The sequence below is a fragment of the Anopheles moucheti genome, chromosome 3 (assembly GCF_943734755.1).
Source record: "Anopheles moucheti chromosome 3, idAnoMoucSN_F20_07, whole genome shotgun sequence".
Lineage (NCBI taxonomy): Eukaryota > Metazoa > Arthropoda > Insecta > Diptera > Culicidae > Anopheles > Anopheles moucheti.
Genome location: NC_069141.1, coordinates 10,692,185 through 10,715,759, shown reverse-complemented (window position 1 = coordinate 10,715,759; position 23,575 = coordinate 10,692,185). Strand labels below are relative to the sequence as shown.

The 23,575-nt window shown below is 47.9% G+C and overlaps 2 protein-coding genes across 2 annotated transcripts; one reads left to right on the top strand and one right to left on the bottom strand.

Moving 5' to 3' along the window:
- Positions 1-1,233: 1,233 nt before the first annotated feature.
- On the top strand, positions 1,234-19,922 carry LOC128301600 (uncharacterized). The gene is made up of 18 exons (XM_053038169.1): positions 1,234-1,975; positions 5,421-5,590; positions 5,666-5,948; positions 6,017-6,208; positions 6,291-6,467; positions 9,091-9,273; positions 9,342-11,432; positions 11,496-11,662; positions 11,742-11,849; positions 11,931-12,024; positions 12,098-12,436; positions 12,519-12,669; positions 17,175-17,293; positions 17,371-17,530; positions 17,603-17,753; positions 17,819-18,182; positions 18,476-18,646; positions 18,775-19,922. The coding sequence occupies exons 1-18, from the start codon at positions 1,912-1,914 to the stop codon at positions 19,014-19,016; spliced, it is 5,226 nt and encodes a 1,741-aa protein (XP_052894129.1). The 5' UTR covers positions 1,234-1,911; the 3' UTR covers positions 19,017-19,922.
- On the bottom strand, positions 12,581-14,146 carry LOC128301601 (uncharacterized). Its single transcript, XM_053038170.1, has 4 exons — positions 13,838-14,146; positions 13,075-13,578; positions 12,848-12,977; positions 12,581-12,773 (listed from the first exon to the last, which is right to left on the bottom strand). Exons 1-4 carry the CDS (start codon positions 14,144-14,146, stop codon positions 12,688-12,690), a joined length of 1,029 nt encoding a protein of 342 aa, XP_052894130.1. The 3' UTR covers positions 12,581-12,687.
- Positions 19,923-23,575: the final 3,653 nt, after the last annotated feature.

The window sequence follows — 23,575 nt, the reverse complement described above, 5'->3', positions numbered from 1 at the left end:
ACCGGTATGCTTTATGGTCAATAAATCTAAATTTAAAATCCACCACTTAAAGGCTATCCTGTCAACGGCAAATCGTTTATCATCCGTCCACTACTGGTTCGGTTGAGTCAGATGTGGGAGATAACACTGGGATCATCACGGTGATAGTGAAATTCTATGTTGAATAAGGTGGAAATTTGTTCGCTGAACATTTACTAGTTCCTGCTGCGACCTTTTGAATTTATAATAATTTATTTATAATAATAAAATTCCCAAACTAATCTGTTCCAAATCATGAACATTTTTTCTTGGCTTACAAGCACTATCACTTAATCCCGTAGTTAATCACAAGGATAACAGCGCAACGCACTTACATTCATTATGTAAACAATTCGGTGTGAAAGTAGCCGCATCAATAAAACCCATCACCCACATGAACTATTTTAGAAATGTCTCCCGTGAGCAGTGGTGGAACTTGTCGTTTACAGACCCCATTCATCACGAGCATGGTCGTGCTGAGTAGTACCAGTATCATTGCGTCCCGGGTCGTTGTCGTCAGAACGTCTGAGCTCGCGCCACTGTTCAACGGGTAGACAGAACGACGGCAAACGATTTCTTTGCGAGTGTTTTTAAGCGAATTGTTGATCAAAACAAGCGTTATTTGAAGTAACGTTCGGTGAAATGGGTTCTAGTTGTCGACTAAAGTGTTTTGAACTGTGGACAGTGTGAGTGCGTGATGATAAAACTATGATAACAACTTACGAAAAGGTGGAAAATAATGCAACATTCGTGATATGCCCGTGATATGTCTGTCCTTCCGTGAGCGTTTTATTGCGTATTGCATACTTTCTGGCGGAAAACGCTTCAATATTTGAAAATTATCGCAACAAAGCAACCCTGCCGAGACCACGTGGTTTTGAGATTTCGTTTGTGAGATGTGATAAGAGAAGGCAGCTTTTAGCTCTATCTTGAGCGAAACGTGTAACGATGGCAGTTGAGAGAAAAAATTACAAATTGTTTATTCATTTTAAACAAATATTGTTAGTGAAATAATTACTTCACGTTCGCCACAGCTACTAAACTGACAAATCAAAGCGTTTTCCAAGCGTTCGCTAAGTTGTCGAACAAGAAAAAAAACTAAAAGGAAAGCAACCACCCCCAACGATTTACTGCAACAAACTCACTACACTCGGCAGTGAGCGGTCAAAGATGTTCTAACCAATATCGCTGAGCGCGCTCTCTTTTTTTGCCAAAATAATTCCGCTCCGTGTGACAAAAGGCTGCTGGCAAAACAGTAACATGAAAACAGTTCAATTGAAAGCACTACGCCAAACGGGGTGGTTCGGTGGTGGCAGGAAGCAGGAAGCGCTGGCATAACACTGGCAGGATCGGATCAGCCACACGGGACCAGAACACACGGGCGACCGAGCGTTGTGAAATCGTTCGCGTGAGAATCGACCCGACACTGTTCGCGAGTGGAAGTGTGTAACTCTCGGGCGTAGTGTTTGCTGCTTTGCGCCGTCCAAGGCAAGAGAAGCACCACCAGAGAGGCAGCGAAAAGTGAAAGAAAGGAAGTGAAAAGCGAACAAAGAAAAGAAAAGAAAAAAAAAAACGCACACCCCACAACGCGATTGTACAAAGTACGGGCGCAAGTACCCTGCCAAGTGGAAGCTGCAGCCCGCCAGCAGTGCAGTGCCTACTTGGTGTGTGTGTTTCTCTGTCCCCGGAAGCTGTGTTTGGTGGAAAATCGATCCCGCTGGTTGCTGCGAGCTGCTGTATCATGTGCGGTTAGGGTGTTGCAAGGTTGCAAAAAGGTCGCAAAAGTGGCCATTCCCCACATGAAATTGTGCATCGGCTGACACGCAAGTTTCGACAGGCGAATTTTTGTACGTACGAGTGTTACACACGGGCGCGAACGGCGAAGAAGCGAAGATGCTGCTGCTGAGGAAAAACCTTCTCTGCTGGCTGCTCCTGTCAGCCATATTGGTGAAAACGGGTGAGCCTTTTCTTCGGCAATCGGTGGCCAAGTTCCTTTGCGGGAACGCGCTCGTCCCAGAGTGGCCACTCGGTGGTGTGTCTCGGTGGTGTCTTCCGTTGGGTCACGAGTATTCGACATACGGTCAACAGTGTCAAGCGTGTAGTAGGGGGGGATTTTTTCTCGTGCTAAAGTCTCCACAGTTTTTCCAAACCAGGCCATGACCTTAACATACCCGATATGACAAACCAGTGCAGCGGGAGAAAAAAAAAGTGACATTCCAGAACAAGCCAGATTACAGCACCACACTCGCATATCCTGTGACATATCCGTTGCCCCCCAAACCTCCCTCCATCTTCCATGGCCCAGGCGTGCGGAGCTCCTTTTCTCCGCGCATTTTCACCCAACCATAGCTCAAATGGAGACGGAGTGATGTACTAGCAGCGCACTCTCCCTTATCGGTCACACGGTACGGGAGTTCGGGTCGCATTCGGGACCAGTACACCCGGAAGGTCGTTCCTGTTGGGGAGCCTTTTTTCTCCATTTATTTTGTTTTTGCCACCCAGCCAACCAGCAGTGTGCGTGCGTGTGTAAGTGCTCCAACGCGCCCCTTCGGAGTGTGTATCGGTGAGCGAACGGACGGCTCTCACGTGTTCTCTCACGTGCGGCACATCCGGACCGGATAGGGCGGATAGGGTTTCGCTCGCAAACTATTGCTCTGCCCATCCCGACGGTCCGGACAGCTGATTTTGAAATGTTTACATCTTTATGAATGTCGCGTTTTGTTTCATCAGGTGTGCGTGCGAAGGTGGCGAATATTTGTCGAAAGTGGAATGTCCATCAGGAATCGTTGAATGTAGAATCAGGAATCGAATGCAGCAAGATTTGTGATTCAGGAGTAGTCAAGAATTTTTGAAGTTGAAGGTTGGATGTACAAGATTCTTGAATTCCTGAACCATTGGAATAGTGTTATACGGTATCAGGAATCGAATGCAGTACGAATTCTTTCCTGTATAGTAATAAATTACCTATTTTAAGTCAATTTTTGTAAATTATTCTGAATACTTCTTCAAACTAACAAGTTCCTGCAAGTTAAGCTGTGATAAATGCTTTCTGCAAGTCTAAAACCCCAACGTTACTTAGCGTTATATATATCAGTATAACAGTAGAAATTTCTATAAGTTCCAGTAGTGAATTCCTATAAGTACTACTGAATACTTCTTCAAAATACGTAGATCCTTTAAGTTAAGTTGTGGTAAATACTTTCTGCAAGACTAAAATCCCAAGTTACTGAACGTTATATAAGTCAGTATAACAGTTGAAATTTCTTCTAGTTCTAGTTCTAGTAGTGAAGTTAAGCAGTAGTGAAGTTAAGCTGTAGTAAGTTAAGCAGTGCCAAATACTTTGCAGAAGACTAAACCCCCAACGTTACTTAACGTTATATAAGTCAGTATAACAGTGGAAAAACAACAGCCCGAACGATTTGTGGCTCATGCAACATGCGACCTGACTCATACGCAGACACGAGTGCGACTGCACTCCCTGCACGGTACGGCTCAGTTCACCTGGCGGCAATAAACGAGTTAGTGACCTTTCCGGTCAAACCAATCGACCGGGAGCGCGTGCGTTTTGTTTTCGTGCACTTTGCTACACGCTTTGCCCTACAAAAATAGCCCTCACCGTTCAGCCCGGCACAGGGCGCACGGGGTGAAGCACGGGCCCGATTCTGCCGCCACAGCCATGCCCGGTGTCACGAATCCAAAAGCAAAACCCTCCCCCCCCCCCCCCCCCTCCAAGTGCACGTAATCGGTCCGGCATTTGTCATCGGTGTGTGCATCGTGGTACGTTCGTCGCCCTTCCGTGTAGGGTGTTGCGCGCCGCACAGGATCTGTTAACTAACCTTAAGTAGATATTTCTGTGTCATAACCGCTCAACTAAATCGTCGCAGCACTGCAATTTGCGCGACCGATCCGCCAACAAAGTGTCGCATGCCCCATTCCCCACCCCTTGCGTGGGGTCGCTCCCAGTACGACGATCAAACAACTCCACATGTCCTGCGGCGGATGACGGGGAGGTTATTGGAGATGGCTGTGTCTGACTGTCTGTCTGTCTGTGCCCTGTCTTTTCGTGCACCGTCTAGCCACGATGTCTGCCAAATTGGCCCGACAGTGTGTTTGTGTGTCTGCGCGCGCGTCTTTCGCGTAGGCTTTCGTCACGGTCTAGCAAAGCGCTGGTGCACAACGTACGCCACGCCACACACCCGGGGGGTTGGTTATTTCGGGATTTGCGGTCGCGAAATCTTGCGCGCCCCCGGTGTTTCGGTGCTGCGATCTCGCTCTCTCTCACTCTCTCTTTCTCTCTCTCTCTCTCGTTCTCTCTTCCTGCATTGTCAGCTTGTTCGGCAACGCAGCAGCTGGTGAATGCAATCGCGCGACCCACCAGTGCAATGGCTCCAACAAGTCTCGTAGGCGCAGACAACGATCGTACGATCGGTAGACCACTCTCTCTCCCCCCCCCCCACCTCTGGTGGGCCGTGTTTGCCGGGGTGCGTAAAAGCCAGCGGAAGTACGGCAACTACGGCTGGTCTGGGCCGGTTGGACATAGTTGGCTTTTCCGTTCGCAGACTGCACCAGACATCGTGTCTGGGCCACACTCGGTACGGCCACACACACACACACACACACACACACACACACACACACACACACACACACACACGCCATCGCTCGTGGATGGCTTTTTTTAGCCGCCGGCCCGGTATGTCACACCCGTTACGGGACACGAGATGGCGTGACATTTTTAACGCACCGTGGACTCGTTTTCGACCGCGACTGATAAGGAGAGGAAACCAGCTGCGCCGTACGTTACCGATCCGTGTTACCGATCCGATACCGAAATGACGATTTATGATCGTTTTGTTGCTTTTCGCTATTCGCAAACCGGTGGACGAATGCGGAAATTGAAGGGTTTTTTTTGGGTTGGTTGGTTTGCCATCGTTGAACAATTGTAAGTACACGTACAGAGTGTAGAATTCTGACGGTTACAACACCAACAATAAGCCTCTCGTAAGGGGGGGAAGGACCTCCAAAAATAGAACTCTCACGTGTTGAGATGGCATCGGATGTATGTGACCGGTGGCGTAAACAAGCATCCACCGATCAGTTTGTAAGACTCGCTATTTAGTTGCCAATGTGGAGGAATTTCATTATTTCCACCTCAGAAATCCCACTCTCGAGTACCTTCCACGAATTCGGGCGGGTTCACTCGAAGCGGAACGGGAAACTTAAAATAAGTACACGCGAGGGTGTATCGCACTTGCCGTACAAAACAATGACAACATTGCGTTGGAACGCGGCCAGAACTCACCGAGTCCGTCTTGCCGCGTCGCTGTTCAATGATGTACCTGTAGTCCGTGTGGAGGAAATATTTATATTGTATATCTGCATTCTTCACATTGCGTCCCCAGTGTACTGTGTGCCGACCGCAGCCGTCACCGAGGCGGACGACGAGAACGATTCCGAGTGGGACGAGGATGAGGAATCGTCCGAAGCGGATGACGATGGGCGAGTCTACAAGAATCCCAGGAATTCACCCTCGACCGAATGTCCGCGGGACGAGGAACAGGCCACGCTGCTGGTAAGTACCGCCGGATCATGTGTACATGTGTGTGTCATCCGTTTCTCACCCCATCCGCGGACCCCATCCCTGCAGGGTCAAAAGTGTTTGCGCAAATGTTCGTCGGATGAGGACTGCAAGAGCAAGAAGAAGAAGTGTCTGTGTGATGGGGCGTGCGGTATGTCCTGCATCAAACCGGACCGGGAGTGTCCGGATCTGACGCAACCGAGCCTGGGCTCGGTAACACTGTCCGGCAAACATTTTGGATCGCGCGCCACCTACACCTGTCCCCATGGGTACCACGTGGTTGGGCTGCAGAGCCGGCTCTGCCAGGCGGATGGGAGCTGGGCGGGCAGTGAACCGGTGTGCAAGCAGAACAGTAAGTAATTGGCCATTCTGGCCTTCGAAGTGGTTTTGAAGCTACTCAAATTGAACTATTCCACGCAGTCTACTGTTTGGAGCCACCGACCATCGAGCACGCAAGACATTCGGCCCTCCCGGAACAGGCCACGTTTGATCTCGACTCCACCGTTCAGTACCACTGCCACACGGGATATGCTACGGCCGGGTTTCCCCGTGCCAAATGCTTGGCGGTAGATGGACAGGCAAGCTGGTATGGACCGGACATTTCCTGCGAACGTAAGTAGCCGATGTCGGGAGTCGTTGGCGTTGAGAGGCGCTCATTGAGTGTGTTTTTTTTTTTTTGGTAAACGGTTTCCAGCCCGTTCCTGTGGACAGCCACCGGATCCGGCCCATGGCTGGCATGCCGGGGAGAGCTACACGTTTGGTGGCAAGGTAACGTACCACTGTGGCGAAGGATACGAGCTGGTAGGACGTGCTGAGCGCTACTGTCAGGCGGATGGATCGTGGACACCCAAGGAATTGCCGACCTGTGTTCGTAAGTAGCTTGCGAATCCCTTTTGAAAACTGTGCTTGAATGTGAAACAATGCTAAACTGCCGAAGATCGCCCTCTACTTCCTGTTATGAGTTTCATGCCAAATGTACTTCCGCATGTACTAACATTTCGTGCACCTGTGTTTCTTTTTCCTTCCTCTACTAACTAACCCATCATTGAATGCTGCAAACTACTAAGCGCTACCCGCGGCTGACTAAGATACACTCGTAATGGAAACCCAAACAAAAAGTTGGAACCAGAGGGTCCAAGTACGCTAGGGCCGTGATTCAGTTCGTTCGATCATCGCGTAGTAGCTCGGAGCTTACCAGAAAAAAATCCCATTACTAGTCGTGTAGCTTTGACACACTTGGCCAATGATAAGGACAGTGTATAGTGCCCCTACTGACACACACAAACACACACACACACGTACTCACCTGAAGATTAATGAAATGTCCTACCGATGTTGATGACTCTTTGACTCGTACCCCCTCGTGGAATGTACGCGACACGATTCTGAGCTCGTTGCGCGTGTCCTATCACAGGGTGGTGCAGGTGGCGGGTGCAGTTTTTAGTACATTAAAATGACCAGCAAAAACAACAAACAACAGTATCATAACTTACCCAGCAGTGTGTGTAGGGTGCAGATAAGGGGCACTACCGCATGGCAGTAAAGGGAAGCGTACAACCCCGAAATTTATCACTCTTAAGGAGCGTCCAGACTGTAAGCGTAACATACGCTCGAATGGTTTTCGAGCAGAAAATCGGCGTTTCTGGCAACCAAATTGACATAAAATTGCGTTTTAGGATGATTTGGCAACACTGAACGGACCGTAACAAGTGTGGACGCAAAATCCCCCGCGTAGCGTAACAAGAATCTATTTTATTGCTGAAATACATTATTTAGGCAACAAAGACCATGGGAAAAAGTTTAATTCCGTGCTTAGATCAACCGCCAATGTTTAAAAATTGTTTCCGGTGCAAAACAACTCGAATTTGCTAAATTCGAGCATATGTTACGGTACGGATTCAACATTTCGCTATTCTGTTTTTGTTACGCGTAACAAGTATAACATAACAAAATTTTGTTACGTATAACTGTTATGGTCTACAGTCTGGACGCTCCTTTAAAATTAGCCAAAAACTGTCGGCACGGCGTGGCTGTGCTTCCTCACAATCATTTCACATTCAACACCGTACTTATTGCATTGCTTTTTTGTGGCGTATGTGGGTTAGGATTTTATCGGAGCATCAAGCAGGAGGTTGGGACAAAAGCAGGAAAGGACAGACGGTGACATATATTAACGCAAATATTTACGCAGCGAAGAAGAACAGAGCAAAAACCAGGCCCAGTAGAATAGAGTGTCTCACTTTGACGTTACTAGAGTCTGTGTGTGTGCGTGTTTACACGTCAAGTGTAGAGGGGTTGAGATTTAATGGATCATGAAAGAAAAGCACCCTGTTGATGGGGTGGGGGGTTGAAGGTTTGAAGTGTGCGAGGGACGAGAGGTCAGGGCGGAACGGATGGGACAGCAAAGGGGGATGGAACTCGCATCAAACTGTCACATAAGTCTTGGCACGCGATTAAAATTGTACTCAAGTGTGACGTTTATTTCTTGAATAAATTCATTGCCGCAATCTCTAATACTTGTTTCATTTCGTTTCATTTTGTTTAACCCTGTTTGTACGAACAACAGCAACAACAACGACAGCGAAAAAAAAAAAAACGCGAATAAAACAAAGGGGTGGGGGTGGTGGGTTAAGGAACGTGAGAAGATGGGATGGCCGGGTTGCTTAGTTTTATGTTGTGAAGATTGACGGGGCGAAGCTTTAATCACTTGTACCAGTTTCCGGTACCGAGGGGGTTTCCGGTAGTTATGTTCCTTATGTTTTGCTTATCAGTAATGGTTTTGTGTTGTTGTGTCATTTTGAGTTTTATTTCTCATTTCCCGGGGTTTTGCATAATGCCGAGGCAAGCAGCGATGCTTCCGTTTTAATGGTGCTTTTTGGTTATTGTCGCTCTTTTCTGTTTTACCAGGGCAATGAAACGGTAGAAGAAGGTGTTAAACAAAATGAAGCGATTTGTACGGGTATTAGCGATTGGCGGTGGTGGCATTTATGTGGTTTCCCTGTAAACTCCCCAGCAACAACAACAAAAAAACACGGGATGACACGCGTTTGAGGTTAGGACGTAGTGAAGCGCGCGACATAGCACGATCGAAAGGGAGGACAGAAGACTCGCTTGAGGACATGAACCGTTTGGAAAGCGCTCATAAGTCATGCGGTACGGTGGTAGAAGCTTCTGTGAAAGGACCTTCCACCCGGTGCTAACAGCTAACAACGTCCACCACCGCATGCATTTTACCTGTAGAATACGCACACCTTCTTCTCCTATTTCATTCATCCGTAGTATGTAGGTTGTTTCGGTTTTCGTTCTGTTGCTACTATTGCTTGAGATGTTTGTTGTTAACACACAGATGGGGCTAAAGATCGGAAAGAAATTAAACAACTTTTACGTTTGTAGAACAGAGTTCGCACAGGTGGAGTATAACAGATGTGCTAACAGAGTATAACAGATCCTTATTGGGCAAGATCTACTAAACCACACAATTGTTTACATTTCAGTCGTGACTTCGGTACAGTGTCCATCGCCGGAGAATCCGAGAAACGGCAAGGCCATTTACACGAGCACCTCCTATAACTCCGTGGTTAGTTACGAGTGCCGCTACGGATACACGCTGGTCGGCGAAAGTTCCCGTCGTTGTGGTGCCGACAAGCGCTGGACCGGAACGCTTCCAGCCTGCAAGGGTACGTAACCGCGATTGGAAAGTCTTCCGCCTAGGTCTACCTCTAACCGATGTATGTCATCTCGCTAGAAATCAACTGTGGCCATCCGGGCACACTGTACAACGGTTGGCTGGAAAACATCGAAAGTGGCACCGGGCTGGGGGCGAGCATTATATTCCGCTGCCATCCGGAGATGTTGCTGGTCGGGAACACGTCCTCGGTGTGTCAGATTGATGGGCGTTGGCGCTACCCGTTGCCGCAGTGTTTGGCACCGTGCGTCGTACCGTCCATCTCCCAGGGGCAGGTCATCCCGATCGAGTTCGACATCGATGTGAACGCGACGACCGTGGTGCCGACGAGCGGTAGCAGCTCGAAGGTGAAACACGGCACGGTGCTGGAGGTAATGTGCGACGAGCACTACGAGTTCCCGTTCTCGTCCCTATCGCCGCCGACGTGTAACAATGGCACGTGGAGCGTGATACCGCGCTGTGCACCGGCACGCTGTAAGACCATGCCCAAACCGCCCAAGTTCGGGATGGTGTTGGCCCCGAAAACGGAGCACGGGATGCGGGCGAGGTTCAAGTGCAAGGATGGGTATAACCTGACCGCACCGGGTGGAAAACCCATCCCGGATCCGAACAACTACGTGCTGATCTGCTCGTTCGGTAATTGGACCGGTGAGATGCCGCAGTGTACGGAGGTGTACTGCCAGTTTCCGGGCTACATCCCCAACGGGAAGGTGTTGCTGGTGGGCAACATGGGGCTGTACGACTACCGGCCGTACGTGCGGAAGGTGATCAACAACAAGCAAATCATGTACGAGTGTGACAAGGGTTACGTGATCGAGACGGGACCACCCGGAGCGACCTGCATCGGTGGCAAGTGGAGCCCGACCGAGTTGCCGATCTGTACGCCCGGTCAGCATCCACGGTTGCGCTGGAACCGTCGACGCCGATCGTTGGATCTCCGTATGCGGTTCCACCGATCGAACCAGCTGAAGCAGCATTACCGGTATCTGCAGCGTAAGCTCGAGGAGCACGACGCGTATCAGCAGCATGAGATAGTGAAGCGTGCCGCTGCCTCACCGTACCGGGGCCAGATCCCTGCCAAGCGCCACTACACGTTCGACGACTTTCAGCGGTTTCGGGCGAAGCGTAGCGTCGAGGCGAACCGGCACGCAATGCTGAGAAGCGCTTTCCGCAGCGCAATGGTACGGGAGCGCCGAGAGCTGTCGGATGTGGACAAAGCGTACAGCAAGTACTACGAGCGGATAAAGGCAAGGTATCGCAACTATGTGCAGAATCTGCTTGGGTTTAACAAGGCACGAACGCTGCCGACACACGACGACATTCACGTGCAGGACGGCCGCTGGCATTCGTATCCGGAGTCGGATCCGGTAAGTCGCAACCGGGGCATGCAGAATGGGCGCGAGCCGGAACCGGGACAGTTGGCCGGGACGTCCGTTCCCTCACCGACCGCAACGCGACGGCCTCGGCCACACAAGGGCAAGCAGGGTAAGGCGCGCAAACCGAAGCTTCCGCCACCGATTACGGTGCCGGATATTAACGAACAGTCGCGCTACCGGTTGGACTTTGTCGAGAGCACCGAAAGCAACCGCACCACGGATCATCTGAACGAGAACGACATCTACAGCAACTACTTCCCGCCGCCACTGACCGGGCGGTATCATACGAGCTGGCAGTTCGCTTCGGAGGTGACGCCTAGCCATCGGAACGAAGGGAACCAGTACCGTGCGACCCAGTACCGGGGCCGCAACCGAACGGAACCACCGGTGGAGGAGAACCCGTTCGCGCTGATGGAGAAGCTCCAGTCGCAGATCATCAGACGGAAGCGGGACACGCGCGACGCTGGCAGCTCGATGGAGGAAACGAAGCGGGGCCAGAAGGCGAACCGGAAGGCGCTGAATCAGACCGACGTGGACAGCATGGATCCGGCGCGGAAGGTGAAGTTTAAGGGACCGTGTGAACCGTTGGCGAGTGAACCGTACGCCCAGCTGGAGATCGTACGACCCGGCAAGGATCCGAACGAAACGTTTGGCCCCGGTACGATTGTGCGGGTGACCTGCACGAAGGGCTACGTGTCGAACATTGTCAACCCGAACGCGACCGCCAAGTGTGTGCGGGGTCGATGGAAACCCACCAAGCCAACGTGCAGCATGAGTGAGTGAGGCGTCGGAAGTGGGATGGGTGGCGTACTGACTGTTGACTCTTTGCTATCCGCAGAGCCCTGCTTGGTGCCATCGACCGAACACGGTAAGTACTACGATGCTTCGGTGGATCTGACGACGCTTGATGCAGTGCGTCCGACCACCGCTTCCCTGACACCGATGGAGATGATCGAGAATGGGAAGATGATTAACTTCCAATGTGACCACGGATACAACACGCAGGTTTGTGGCTGGGTTTTTGCTGAATACCTTCAAGAGGGGTCGTTAGATGTGTTTTAATCCTATCCTTCCTATCCTACAGGGTCCTTCAAATCTGCGCTGCTGGAATGGTGAGTGGGCAGTCAGTTCACTGCCGGAATGTTTGCCCGCACCCTGCGTACTGCCACCGATTATGCATGCAATGTATCAGGTAGGAGGACTTCTAGTGAATCTTCACTGTATTTTAAGCTAAAATGTATTTAAAACAAGCGATCCTGGCTGTCAATTTCAGGGAGGATATCGCGCAGGACTGACTATTGCGCACGGAAGTTCGGTGATGATCCAGTGTGAGAGTGGCATGGGAAGTGCATCGTCCGTGCAGATGGGTAAGCAATCACTATTGTCCACAATTGTTATACACTTCTGCAAACTTCTGCGACTTCTTTACTTCGACGCCAGATTGTGCTCTCGGTTCCCTTACGCCGGAAACGATCAACTGTGGGTACATTTCGTCCCGCAAATCTCGCGACGATGACAGCAGCTCGATCATCGTGCTCGATGGCAACAACGTAACGTCGTCCGAGGATGAAAACGATGGCCGTGAGTGTGGTCCGCCCGGGAAGATCCATGGCTCGCTGGTGTACAAGAACGGCGAACAGATGGACGAGGGCAGTGACGAAGGCTTCCCATCCGGTACGGAGATAACGTTCGATTGTATCGCATCGATCACGGGCGAGCAGACAACGTGGAAAATAATCTGCGAAGATGGGCAATGGATCGGACGGTCTATGAATTGCGGTACGCACATTAACCAGTACAGTTTATTATTATTATTTGAATCACACGAAAAACAACGATAGCAATATGTATGCTTTTGTAGATGATGATGATCCACTGTTTCACCGGCTGCCGTCAGCGAATGGGTCGTGCATGTTCCGCAACAATGAACCGCACGTGGTCAGCTTTTACAACGATCTGGAAATACGGGAGGATATTGTGGAATTCCCACCGGGGACGACAATCATATCGCGGTAAGTGACCACTGCAGCTTAATCGTATTCGGCTCCCACGGTGATGCTGATCGGACCGGGCAGGACATTCGTTTTGTGGTACCATTTGTTAGTGTCCAGCACAACTACGCGAAGGAATGCACAAGAGTATGGGGAATTGAGATAAAATGTTGCCTAAATATTTCTGTAGCGTACATACTTGTCTCTCCAGTTTGTACAACGACGGACAGGAATTCGCACTGGTAGAAACACTCCGGTGGTGGTGCAAGAATCCATTCCTTGGCACCTTTCAGCTGAGCTTGCCACGAGGGAAGGCGGACATTGTCGACCTGTGAAAAGAATTTGTTGAGAAGGTATGAAGGTGAATGCTTGATTTTTGGACCATCTTTTAAGGACTGTTTTAAGAGCTGCAGTTGAGCCACTCACATGCATGTGTGCACCGAGTCCTGGTCCACCCATAAACACCCAATCGATGGCACTGTTTTCCGAGTCGGCCGGCAGAAAGTACGGACGCTGATAGTGCTCCCGCAGCACCCGCACTATCGCCGGATCACAGTTGCTCCACCCGAAGTACCACGGTTCCGTGCCTGGGTCGTACCGTACGCGCGCTTCCGGCAACGATAACGCCTCCCGTATGTCACGCAACCCGGTCTTGTAGGGGAAAAACTGGCAGCGTTCCGCTTTCGGGCCACTGCCGTGCGTCTCGTACACACGCTTAAAGAACCAATAGTCGAAGTGTTCCACCGCAGTCCAGTTGGTGGTGGCATCCGTCACAATCACCGGTCCACCACGGTACGCGTACTCACGGGCAAACTCCACCGGACGTACGCCGGACAGCCGTGGGATGGTTCCGTGAACTGCCCGGCAGAAGCCACAGCTTTCCGGTGGTCGGAATGCTTTTTGCAACTGCGCCGGCATAGTTAAAATGCACTGGAAATAAACGTTGAGAAAGAGAGAGAGAGAAAGAGAGAAAGAAAGAGAGAGAGAGAGAGAGAGAGAAAGAGGAAAAAAAGAATCACTTTTGATTCATTTTTCACCGAAACGAGGACACCATTTTTGGGGGAGCGGAGGTTAGAAACGTAAAGTGAAGCTCGTGGTGCGCACTTCAAACAGAAAAAGCGGTTCCACGAAAATATGTAAACACGCGAGAACCGTTCATTACGCGAAATTAATTCCATTTCTCATTTACATCTTCATTTGCAAACAACGTTGCCAGCAGTGGCCACCGCCGTACTCCGACAGCCGTGCGGTCGCCCACGGTGCACAGGGTCGCTGCGAAGAGCACGGCCAGCACCAGCAGCACCAGCAGCGGTACCGCTTTCCCTCGGTTGGCCAAACGTTGCCGTAGCCAGTGGCCGCTGCCCGGTGGAACCAGCGTAAGATACGGTGCGATAATGGGTGTGGGGTATCGCTGGTTCGCTAGAAACTCGCCCAGCTCGATGCCACTCGTGTCGGAATTAATTAAAAAATTCTTCATCTTTTCGTGCACTTCATCCATGGCAACGTTGGCGCACCGAAAAGTTTAACTATTTTATAGTTGGTATAACGAATTTCCACCGCTGGTGTATGTGCTTTTGTTATTCGCCTTCCCGCTGCTGGGATGCTGGGCCAGGAAAATCGTATTAATTCCACACTGAGCAATCACTTCACTTGCTGTTCATTGTTGTTACAGGCAGGTCCTTCACTACCGCTCGCTCGAACCACTCCAAATCGAATAGACCAAGCGGTCTATGCGCCAACCAAACCTCGCCCACCAGGCTGGAGTGATTTTCGATGCAAATTTTTCACCCAAATTTCCCGTTCCGTTTCACTTTCCCGCACTCGGCCACTCCTCCTCCTCCTGCTCGTGTCTGGTAGACGGATTGGATTAATTTTTCGTACTCTAATTGAGCACCGGGCACAGTTGGGGCGTTGCTGAAGTTCGGGAAAACCCTGGTACAGTAACGTTTTTGGAGTAGCACACTGGTTCCCTGGACCGGGAGTTTGCTTCCGGCCGTACTCGATGCGAAATCTCTGCTGAAGTGATGACTGTACAGTGCACGAATGTGCGAGGACCTCTTGTGTTTAAAAAAATGGAATTCCACCGGGACGAGTTCCAGTTGCGTTAGTTGTGCCGTACGGATTGATACTGGAAAATGGCTACGCTGATCCGGGGATATTTTCCGGTGTTGGGAACCTAACGGGAAGTGGGATAACACCCGGAAAACCAATTGAATTTTTCAATAGACCAGGCTGTCCAAGAACTATGGGCGTGTTTGATTGTGCTTGTTGGACAAAATCAGTGGGAATTGGAGATTGCTCTTAAGTGAAGTAATAGCCCATGCGATAATTTCATTCTACCACCACAATGGATCCTCCAACAGGAGTCATAATCAAAAATACTCATTCAAGTGGGCAAGCACGCTTTTTTCTGCCACGAACCACGCAATCGCCCTAGTGTATGATTTAATTAACTCTGCACCCAATATGGACACTTGGGCAAACATCCAGCAACTTCAGTATGAAAAGATGAAACGAATTTTTCACAGTTTTCCAGGAAAAAAAGCGAAAAAAAGCATAACTTTAACAGGATAGATGACATTCATTTGATGTTGTGCCCACCTGTTCCCCGAGTACGAATACAGTTCGTTAGTGCGTTCATTTGTGCAAACTTTTATCCCCCGAAAAAGCGGAACGCCATTTTTTTGTCGTTTCGGACGAATATTTTTGTTGTTCAGAACTAAATTTTAAACACTCTGACCAACGAAAGCAGCGGCCATCGTTCCGGTGTGCGGTTTGCAACAGGATCAAACGTTTTGCAGCTGGTGTGCTCTCACTCCCTGCACGCTCCTTATCAGTGGCTCTGCAGCCGCGCTCGGCGCAATTGTGATCGTTCGTGGCGGGGATGGGCGCGTACTTGCTTGGTCTCGATCCGTCTCGATGGTGACGCCTTCATGTTGTTTTTCAACCACCCATTGCCATTACCATTATCGAATAAAGTGATTCGCCTTCCGCCTTCGGTTAGGGGGGGGTTGTTAGTAAGAGCTTTTCTGCCCCGCCGAGTGCTCTTCAAGATTTGTTCTCCGTCCCGCAGCTCATTGTAATGATGTGACTATTTATTTCCTTTTTTTTTCTTTGCTGGAGCAACATTTTCTTCAACTTGAAGCAAAATTTCGGAACGTGGAAAAGTGCGTAATGAAGTAACTTAAGGTTTGAAGTACATTGGGAAGTTGCGTTGTAAAGCGCGAGTTCCAGAGCTACTCTCCCTTCTCAGCGGCTCAAATTGGAATGGACGATTTTTGTTGAGTGCTTATGAGTGGCTTTCGATTTCCCTTCGGTCGCATCCTTTAAATCGAAGTAGCCCATTTCATCCCGCACTCGTGCACGCGCTCTCCTTTTCAAGCAAAAATCTTCCACCAAAGCGAGAAGCAACGGTGAACGGTTCGTTAACTTTTGTGTCCGAGATTGAATAAACATCACACTTCGATTGCTAATCGACATAAAAATGGCATTTGACGGACGTACGGGCAGAATGGGAAAGCGTCCTTGCTACACCGGCATCGCACGACGGATGCCGGAAAAGTTTATCTGATTAAGAAGCCAAGATGCCGTGACGGCTTGCGTGACGGTTGAAGCTGGGTTGAACTCGTAATTTCGAATGAATGAAATGTGGCCCTTTCTCTTTTTTTTTTTAAAGCAACCTCCTTTTTACAGCGAGTGGTGTGTATGCGAGTATGAAACTATTCGACTTTCCTTTTCTGGATGCTGAAAAAGGTGCTTGGCTTTTTGCCCGATGGGCTGTGCTGATTGTGTACACCGCCTACACCGAGGTCCGGTCCGTTGATGAATGCGGGAAATGAATGCGATTTAATTTGATAGACCCAACCCCCAATCCCACCCCCAGTGTAAAAAGGTATCATATTGCATGATTGAATTGAAAACGAATCGTTCACTTCGGTCTTCTATTGCGCAGTAGGCTGTTTTATTTTTTCCAAATCTTGTTTTGCGCGAGCCTTTTTTCCACGTGCTGAGCTCGGTGCGGAGCGACGATTTGTCAATTTTCCAATTAATAGCATTTTCCACCGGCTGGGACTGGGGGAGGGGCGCCTTGTTGAAGAAGGAAATTTAAAACTGGAAATTTGGCACCAGCAAACCAAGGCCTGCTACTGTTGATGCTGGCGGCCTGCCAACAGCGCGTATTTGTTTGGCGTACGTTGAACGTAAAAATTGCGCTGTGAATAGATGCGATATTATCGGATGAAATTAGAGTCAAAGCGCTTATTTTCAGCGGGCTTTTCTAGGAAACACATTGTGTTTTTATTACTTCACTGTTCATACAGTTTATTTTAGAACTGATCGAACGGGAAATTGAGACACGATGGAAATATCCATGGGATATAGATTCCATTGATATATTAGCTTTCATAGTCGTTTTTCTTCTTGAATTAAGTTCGCCCTTCATGCGGTAATAAATATTGCAATGTGAATGTGTATTGGTTTAAACAATATTTCCACTACAAAATATGTTCGAACAATTTTCTTTAAAGATGTGTTGATATCGGAAAGTACGCCATGATTGGTACCAGCGTCCGCACGTGCGTTCGTTCGGAGTGGAGTGGCCAAAAGCCATCCTGTTTTGGGTTGAATCAGGAGAACGACTACGCAAGTAAGCTTTGCCTTTTTTGGCCCTCAGAACCATTTTTACCGCGCACTGTAACCGAAAACCTGCTTGACCCTTTGCAGTGGAAAAACCCCCAACCATATTGATACGCCACCAGAATGGTCCGATTGCGCAGAGCAACGATGGTAAGCTGATCGTGTACCCGGGCACTACCGTGCATCTCGAGTGTCTGTGGATGCGTCGGTTTGGGAATCCAAAATGGAACGTCAGCCACGACTATCGGTAGGTTGGATGAAGTTGGGTTGGATTTACGCAAAGGCTACAATACATGGAACACCTCGCTTTTATCGGCAGCAAGTATCCGGAAGGTTGGAGCTCAGACGAGGGTCGCGATCCCCAGTTGGAGTATCGCATCAGTATCATGCACGCGGTGAAAGATGACTCCGGTAGCTTCACCTGCGTCACACCAGCCCGTCACACACACACGGTCGAGGTGATCGTGAAGGTATGTCCGCTGTACGGGGAAAAGTCTTCCATTACTGTACTCGTCTTTATCTATTCCTCCTGCAGGCAGTTCACTGTAACGAAATTCAGGTACGCCGAGGACTTTCAGCCAGCACCGGTGAAACGATGATGGGCACGCGGGTGCTGTTCTCCTGCACGAACGGGAACGCATTGATCGGTACACCGGAGATTAGCTGTCTGCCGAGTGGCAACTGGAGCGCACCGTTGCCCGTCTGCGAGAGCGTCGAGTGTGGCGAGGTCCCGATACAGCCGAGCAGCAATGGGTCGGCTCCGCGAGTTGCCATCCTGTCCCGGGAGGTTGGCGGACGGGCGGCATTCTCCTGTCCACCGGGGTATGGGTTGAGGGGACCCAGTGAGGCCATCTGTTTGCCAACGGGTGAATGGGGTGGTCCATTTCCGTCATGTGTCGGTAAGTTGTGCCGTTGCGGGGGGTTTGAGCGATAACTCGAGCGAGTCTTTTCAAGTTGAGGTGGAATATAAAAGGAGGAATCGAAATTGAAGCTATATATTGCTTGCACATCTATCAGATCGTTGGAAAAGCTGGACAAAGATGAAAAGATCCCACATCTTCTTTCACATTTTCCACCTCAACTTGATAAAAACATCCAGAGAAGGCTCCAAACTTTATCATATCTTGTCTAAAAGCCTCCAAAGCAGAAGATCCTAACAAGAATCGAACGATTTGTGTAATTTATTCTAAAGAGGTACAGTGTTTCCATCCGGGAGCACCACAAAATGGTTACGCTCAGGGAACTCCACCGTATAGGGCCGGTGATGTGGTACAGTTCAACTGTAATCCGGAGTACATGATGCAGGGTCAGCCAATCATCGCTTGCCAGGATAACGGACGCTGGTCGGGTGGTTTACCAAAGTGTGAGTGTGTTTTTTGCTTTAAATTTGAAGACAATTTCCGTTCTTTATTCTTGATTCACATTAGATGCTGTTTGTAGCAGTTTGAAATGACTTTTCCCTTCTCTTTGCGCATTGTTCTCACGTTGCAGGTGTACAGGCCTGCTCGTATCCCGGTACCGCCATCAGTGGTCGGATGTCATCGGTAAAGTTCTACTACTCCATCGGTGAAAGTATCACGTTCACCTGCGATGCGGGGCTGGAGCTGCGCGGTGCCAAGATGCTGAAGTGTCTGAAGAACGGCAAATGGTCGAACGCGATCCCGACGTGCGTTAATCCGGACGCGGTAAATGTGCGCACCGACGCGAAGGGCGTGTTCAAGCGGGACAATTAAACGGTTTCAGTTGCCGGGTTTCGTCGCAAGGAACGTACAAACGACCCCACCTACTAGCATTGGTGGATGCTGTCACACATGTTTGCCGGGATGGTTCCGTTGGCAGCACCACCGCAAGACACGAACCCCCTTTGAAAATCGGTTTCGATGAGAGAGTCACTCAGCTGAACAAAGGCGAAAGTAAGCAATGGTAATAGCAATTAGCAGCAATCACAGTGAACAGTTTAAGGAATTGTTCCAGCATAACAGCACAAAACATAAGATGATCGTTATAAGCGTACTGGTGAAGGTGGAAGTGAGTTTGGGTGGGACGGTAAAGGGGTGTAGCTACTTAATAACAGTAATAAGATTTAAGCAAGCAAAACCATACAATAACAAACTGCATAGAGCAAATGCAAACATAATCATAATGCAATTGATTGGGCAAAGTTAATAACAACATCACTCACACACACACATCATTAATAAGCAACTCACGTATCCAAGCTCAACGGAATTTAATTAATCAGCAGATAATAACTTCGGTTTTTTTCTCAGAATTATAAGCACGAAGGGGTAGTACATATCGCGCTGCATTGACAAGTGTGCTAAAAGCAAGGGAATTACTACAGCGATACGAAGATGGGAGCATTAGCAACGTTAATTTGTCCTGCAAGATCCTGCTGCCTGTTTGCTTTCCTTCTTCGGGAACACGGGCAAAATGGGGTCAAAAAGAAAAGAAAATCAAATTCAACATACTCGTTACGTTAAGCGATGTAAGATGTACGTATGGATATTTATGCTACACGAATACTATACATAAATGCTATCCGGAAGCAAGGGCTTTGATTTACCAGCAGGGAACAGGTACGGATGTTAACGACGGGTACAGGTGACCATTATTAGTATCCTTAAACGCGTCAGTTATCCCCAAAAAATAGGGAAGAAAAAAGAACAACTCGGAAGCATCTCCATGATTCGATTCGTTAATACCGACTGTCCTGCTTAATGCTTGCATCTTTTGGATGGTTTGTGTTGATGGTGCAACAACGCTTCGCACATTCTTACCGTTGTCACTGTGGATGATGCCTCTGACACGGTACTGATGCTGTCCGTTTGATGGATTGCACGCACCGACCGTTCTGACGTGCAAGCTTTTGTTGCAAAGAGCGATCCGTGCGTGGTTTGACGCTTGACGCACATTTCATTCTATCGATGATCCCAGCACCCATTGGGATGGGCGGTGTGAAAGCATCGTTTCAAACGCCACTTTATCGAAGTGCTGCGTGCTTACAATCGTACAACTATCGCCAGCCAACTTGGACCGGGTTTGGTGGTTTGCGACTGGTGAATAAATAATAAACCAGCAAAACATGCATGATCCTTTGATGCATCGGGACATTGTTGGGGGGTGTTTTTTTTTCGTTCGTAATTGTTGTTGTTGTTTGGTTCCATTTAATTGATGCGTTATGTTGCAACACAAAAGTGACCGATTTATCGACCGCACCATAAACCGATGTACGTTCGTGTGTGGGTGTGTGTTAATTTATGCACAACTTAATCGCAAATGTAATATCAACATGGCGGCACCGTTGTTTGCTGTTGCAAGCGCGTGAATCCTTGTTGATAAGCCTGTTTTTTGTTGTTTTGTTTTTTTCGTCCATATCTTCGATAATCTCCACCCTTTGTCATTCGTCAAAGCGAGTGGATTGTTTTGTAGCGTTATGTGCAAAAATGAGTTTACGGTATAATTGCTTTCATCGAAGCGATGAGTGTTTTTTTTTTTTTGGTTGTTTGGCCAGGGATAGTGGACAACGAAACATCCTGCCTGTAAGTGGAACAGTGCTGCTGGATGCTGACTTCTTTTTTTAAACGTGCGTGTGCGTTGCCGTCGATGGATGTGGCCCTCCCCAATCAGCAGAGTAATCGTTTTTATCGCCCATACATTAGGTGCCTGTTATGCGCACAATTTATCCTCCCCTTCATTGGCGTTATAGTGACGTAAACTGTAAATAATATGCAGGTGGAATTTATTGAACATATTATATATTATATACTTACAAATGAAATACATATAAATATATATCAATGTTTTACTATTTCGATGAGCGCACCGTTATTTTTGCTAACCCACAGTACGCAAGGTTTTGGTCCGGTCGGTCCAGGTTGGTTGTTGTTTTAATTAATCCGAACTTACGCTGGTGGCGTACTGCTTTTTTTTTTATTGCGCTTACGCAAAAGCGTGATGGCTGGCATGCGGTCACGGTGGGTGACAGATTTTAAACCGCCAGCGTCGTCCGGTAACAATTCATTTAATGAGTACGATTCATTTTAATGAGTGTGTTTTTGTGTTGCAGCGTTGCGTTTATCATAACCATTTGTAGGCCAATCTAACATTAAATTATGAGTTTATGTAGCATTCATTTTAATTAGCGCAAACAATCGCAAGCCATCGTTAATGGGTGTTTTTAATTAATTATTTAATCATTTGGCTACCCCTTTTTTTGTGTAACGTTTTTCTTCATAGTGGCGTTGATCCTTTGGAATCCTTTTGTATTTGTTTTAGTTTTCTTTTGAATGAATAATTTAGTTCATTATTAGTTCTCACGTCATCAAGGTAAGAACGAAAGAAATAAAATAAATCGAGAAATTGGTATTGTTTTTTTCAAGCTTGCTTAAAGATGATGATGATCACGAATAAAGATGATAACTAGTACCGTTTCTTACATTTCCTATTGGTATCTTATAGGACTATTGCTGAACTTGTTCTTGGCTCCTGCTAGACTTCTCTAGGACTTCTCCTGGATATCTATTTGATACCAACTCGATTCCTATAGGACTCCAGGAGTTTTAACTATTGTAGCGTTATAAAAATATAGTATTTTTATAAAAATTGTTGCAAATTGAGTTAATTAGTATATTACAACTTTCTCAAATTTCTTGAACATTTATATGACATGCAAATTTATGAATTTTACAACGGTAAAAGTGGTTGAAACATTGGAGAAGGTTTTTATGTCACTTGGCGAATTAGGCTGCTAATCAGCTTTCGCAGCTCGGCACCTTAGCAAGGTTCTCTGTTACCACATTGAGATCGTCACCGTCAATTTATACATTGCTCTCTAGACGAATCCTTTTGTACATCAATAAATTATGGATCCTCAATACACTCTTTAATTCCTCGCATTTTGGTTTAGTTTCGGTTTTATTTCCTTAAAATAAATACCTTGAACAAATGACTTTTCCGGGAATAAATTTAACGTTTTATGCTTCACTTGTATAAAAACATTTTCTCAAAGTACTCGTGTATGAAGCATCACTAGTTGACGGACTCGTTTAACATTTTTTCGCAGAATGTTGGTGTAATTCACGCAAAAGAAATCCCACACACAGTGAATTCTTCCATACGTATCGCACAGATTGCTCTTGGCCTTGTGACATACCGAAGGTTATTTCGTTCCTCCCATTTAACAGGTTTGTGCAGCTTGACTAACAGTGAAACCTTGCCATCGAATGTATGTTAGGGAGTGTAAAAAAAACACGGTTGCCATCTAAGAACATAGCAATGAAGAACTGGTAGTACTGGAGTCTGCAAATGGGCGTACAGAACCGGACGTAAAATGCATTATCGCTTGCAGTGCTAGCATATTCGTCTGAAGGTGTCTCTTTTTCTATGCCACAAGGCTTTTGCAGACCCGAGGCTAAATGCACGCATGTCAATCAGCATCGAATAGGTTTCGGGCCATTAGAATGGAACGGCAAAAACCCATATCAACTCATCCATTTGGATGTGTCGTTTCCGGCGACACGTCGGCTCGTTGCCTTCGGTTGCAAACTTGCTGTCCGTGTCCGTGGACATTTCGTGGAGGAGTATGTGAACGATGTTAAAATGTTGCACCTCGGGGGAGTTGTTTGTTATCGACATTTTACCTTAATGGAACATGGTTAAACCTTTCTCTTTTTTTCGGTGCTAAGTTGAGCTTAATTTGAGGAATATTTTAAAGAACTTTGCTGATGAATTGAAAAATTTGGGCATACATTTCAAGAGGTGGGAAGAATGGCCGTTATAATTATGTACTAAAAACAAAAATTATTACGGACTACTTTCTTTGACATTCTATGATTGCTCAATTCGAATGCAAATTTGAGGCGTTTTTCCCTAGAGATAAGTGCCTACCACAGCAGCACAGTTTCGACGCCGACATCCATCATTGGCGCATTTACGTACCGAGAGGGTGGAACTCCTCCGGGTAAGGTACGGCGGTGCATTGATCGCACATTTTCCATTTGATTGCCCAAATATGCCCCCCAGACAGAAGCAACGAATAGTGCAAATCGCTTCGCACTTCCATTAGAATGTGAACGTGAAATGTCCGTAGCTTGAGTGGTGCTATTTTTAGATTCCATAGCCCACTGGATGAGCAGGAAATGAAGTAAATTTCAGCCTCGCTCTCTCCCCTTCTGTGTCGATCCATACATGGAGTCGATTCATTTCCAATTCCTTAATATGCAAATAATGCTACAGGAAGCCGTTGTGTGCGGAAATGCATCCATTCGGGGTTTTGCGCATTCCTTGGGGA

Coding starts and splice junctions, on each gene's coding strand:
- LOC128301600 (XM_053038169.1), top strand. CDS start 1,912: ATGCTGCTGCTGAGGAAAAACCTTCTCTGCTGGCTGCTCCTGTCAGCC. Junction 12,437..12,518: donor CGGACGGTCTATGAATTGCG/GTACGCACATTA, acceptor ATGCTTTTGTAG/ATGATGATGATCCACTGTTT. Junction 17,294..17,370: donor TCAGGAGAACGACTACGCAA/GTAAGCTTTGCC, acceptor GACCCTTTGCAG/TGGAAAAACCCCCAACCATA.
- LOC128301601 (XM_053038170.1), bottom strand. CDS start 14,146: ATGGATGAAGTGCACGAAAAGATGAAGAATTTTTTAATTAATTCCGAC. Junction 13,579..13,837: donor CGTTGTTTGCAAATGAAGAT/GTAAATGAGAAA, acceptor GTTTATTTCCAG/TGCATTTTAACTATGCCGGC. Junction 12,978..13,074: donor GACTCGGTGCACACATGCAT/GTGAGTGGCTCA, acceptor TTCTTTTCACAG/GTCGACAATGTCCGCCTTCC.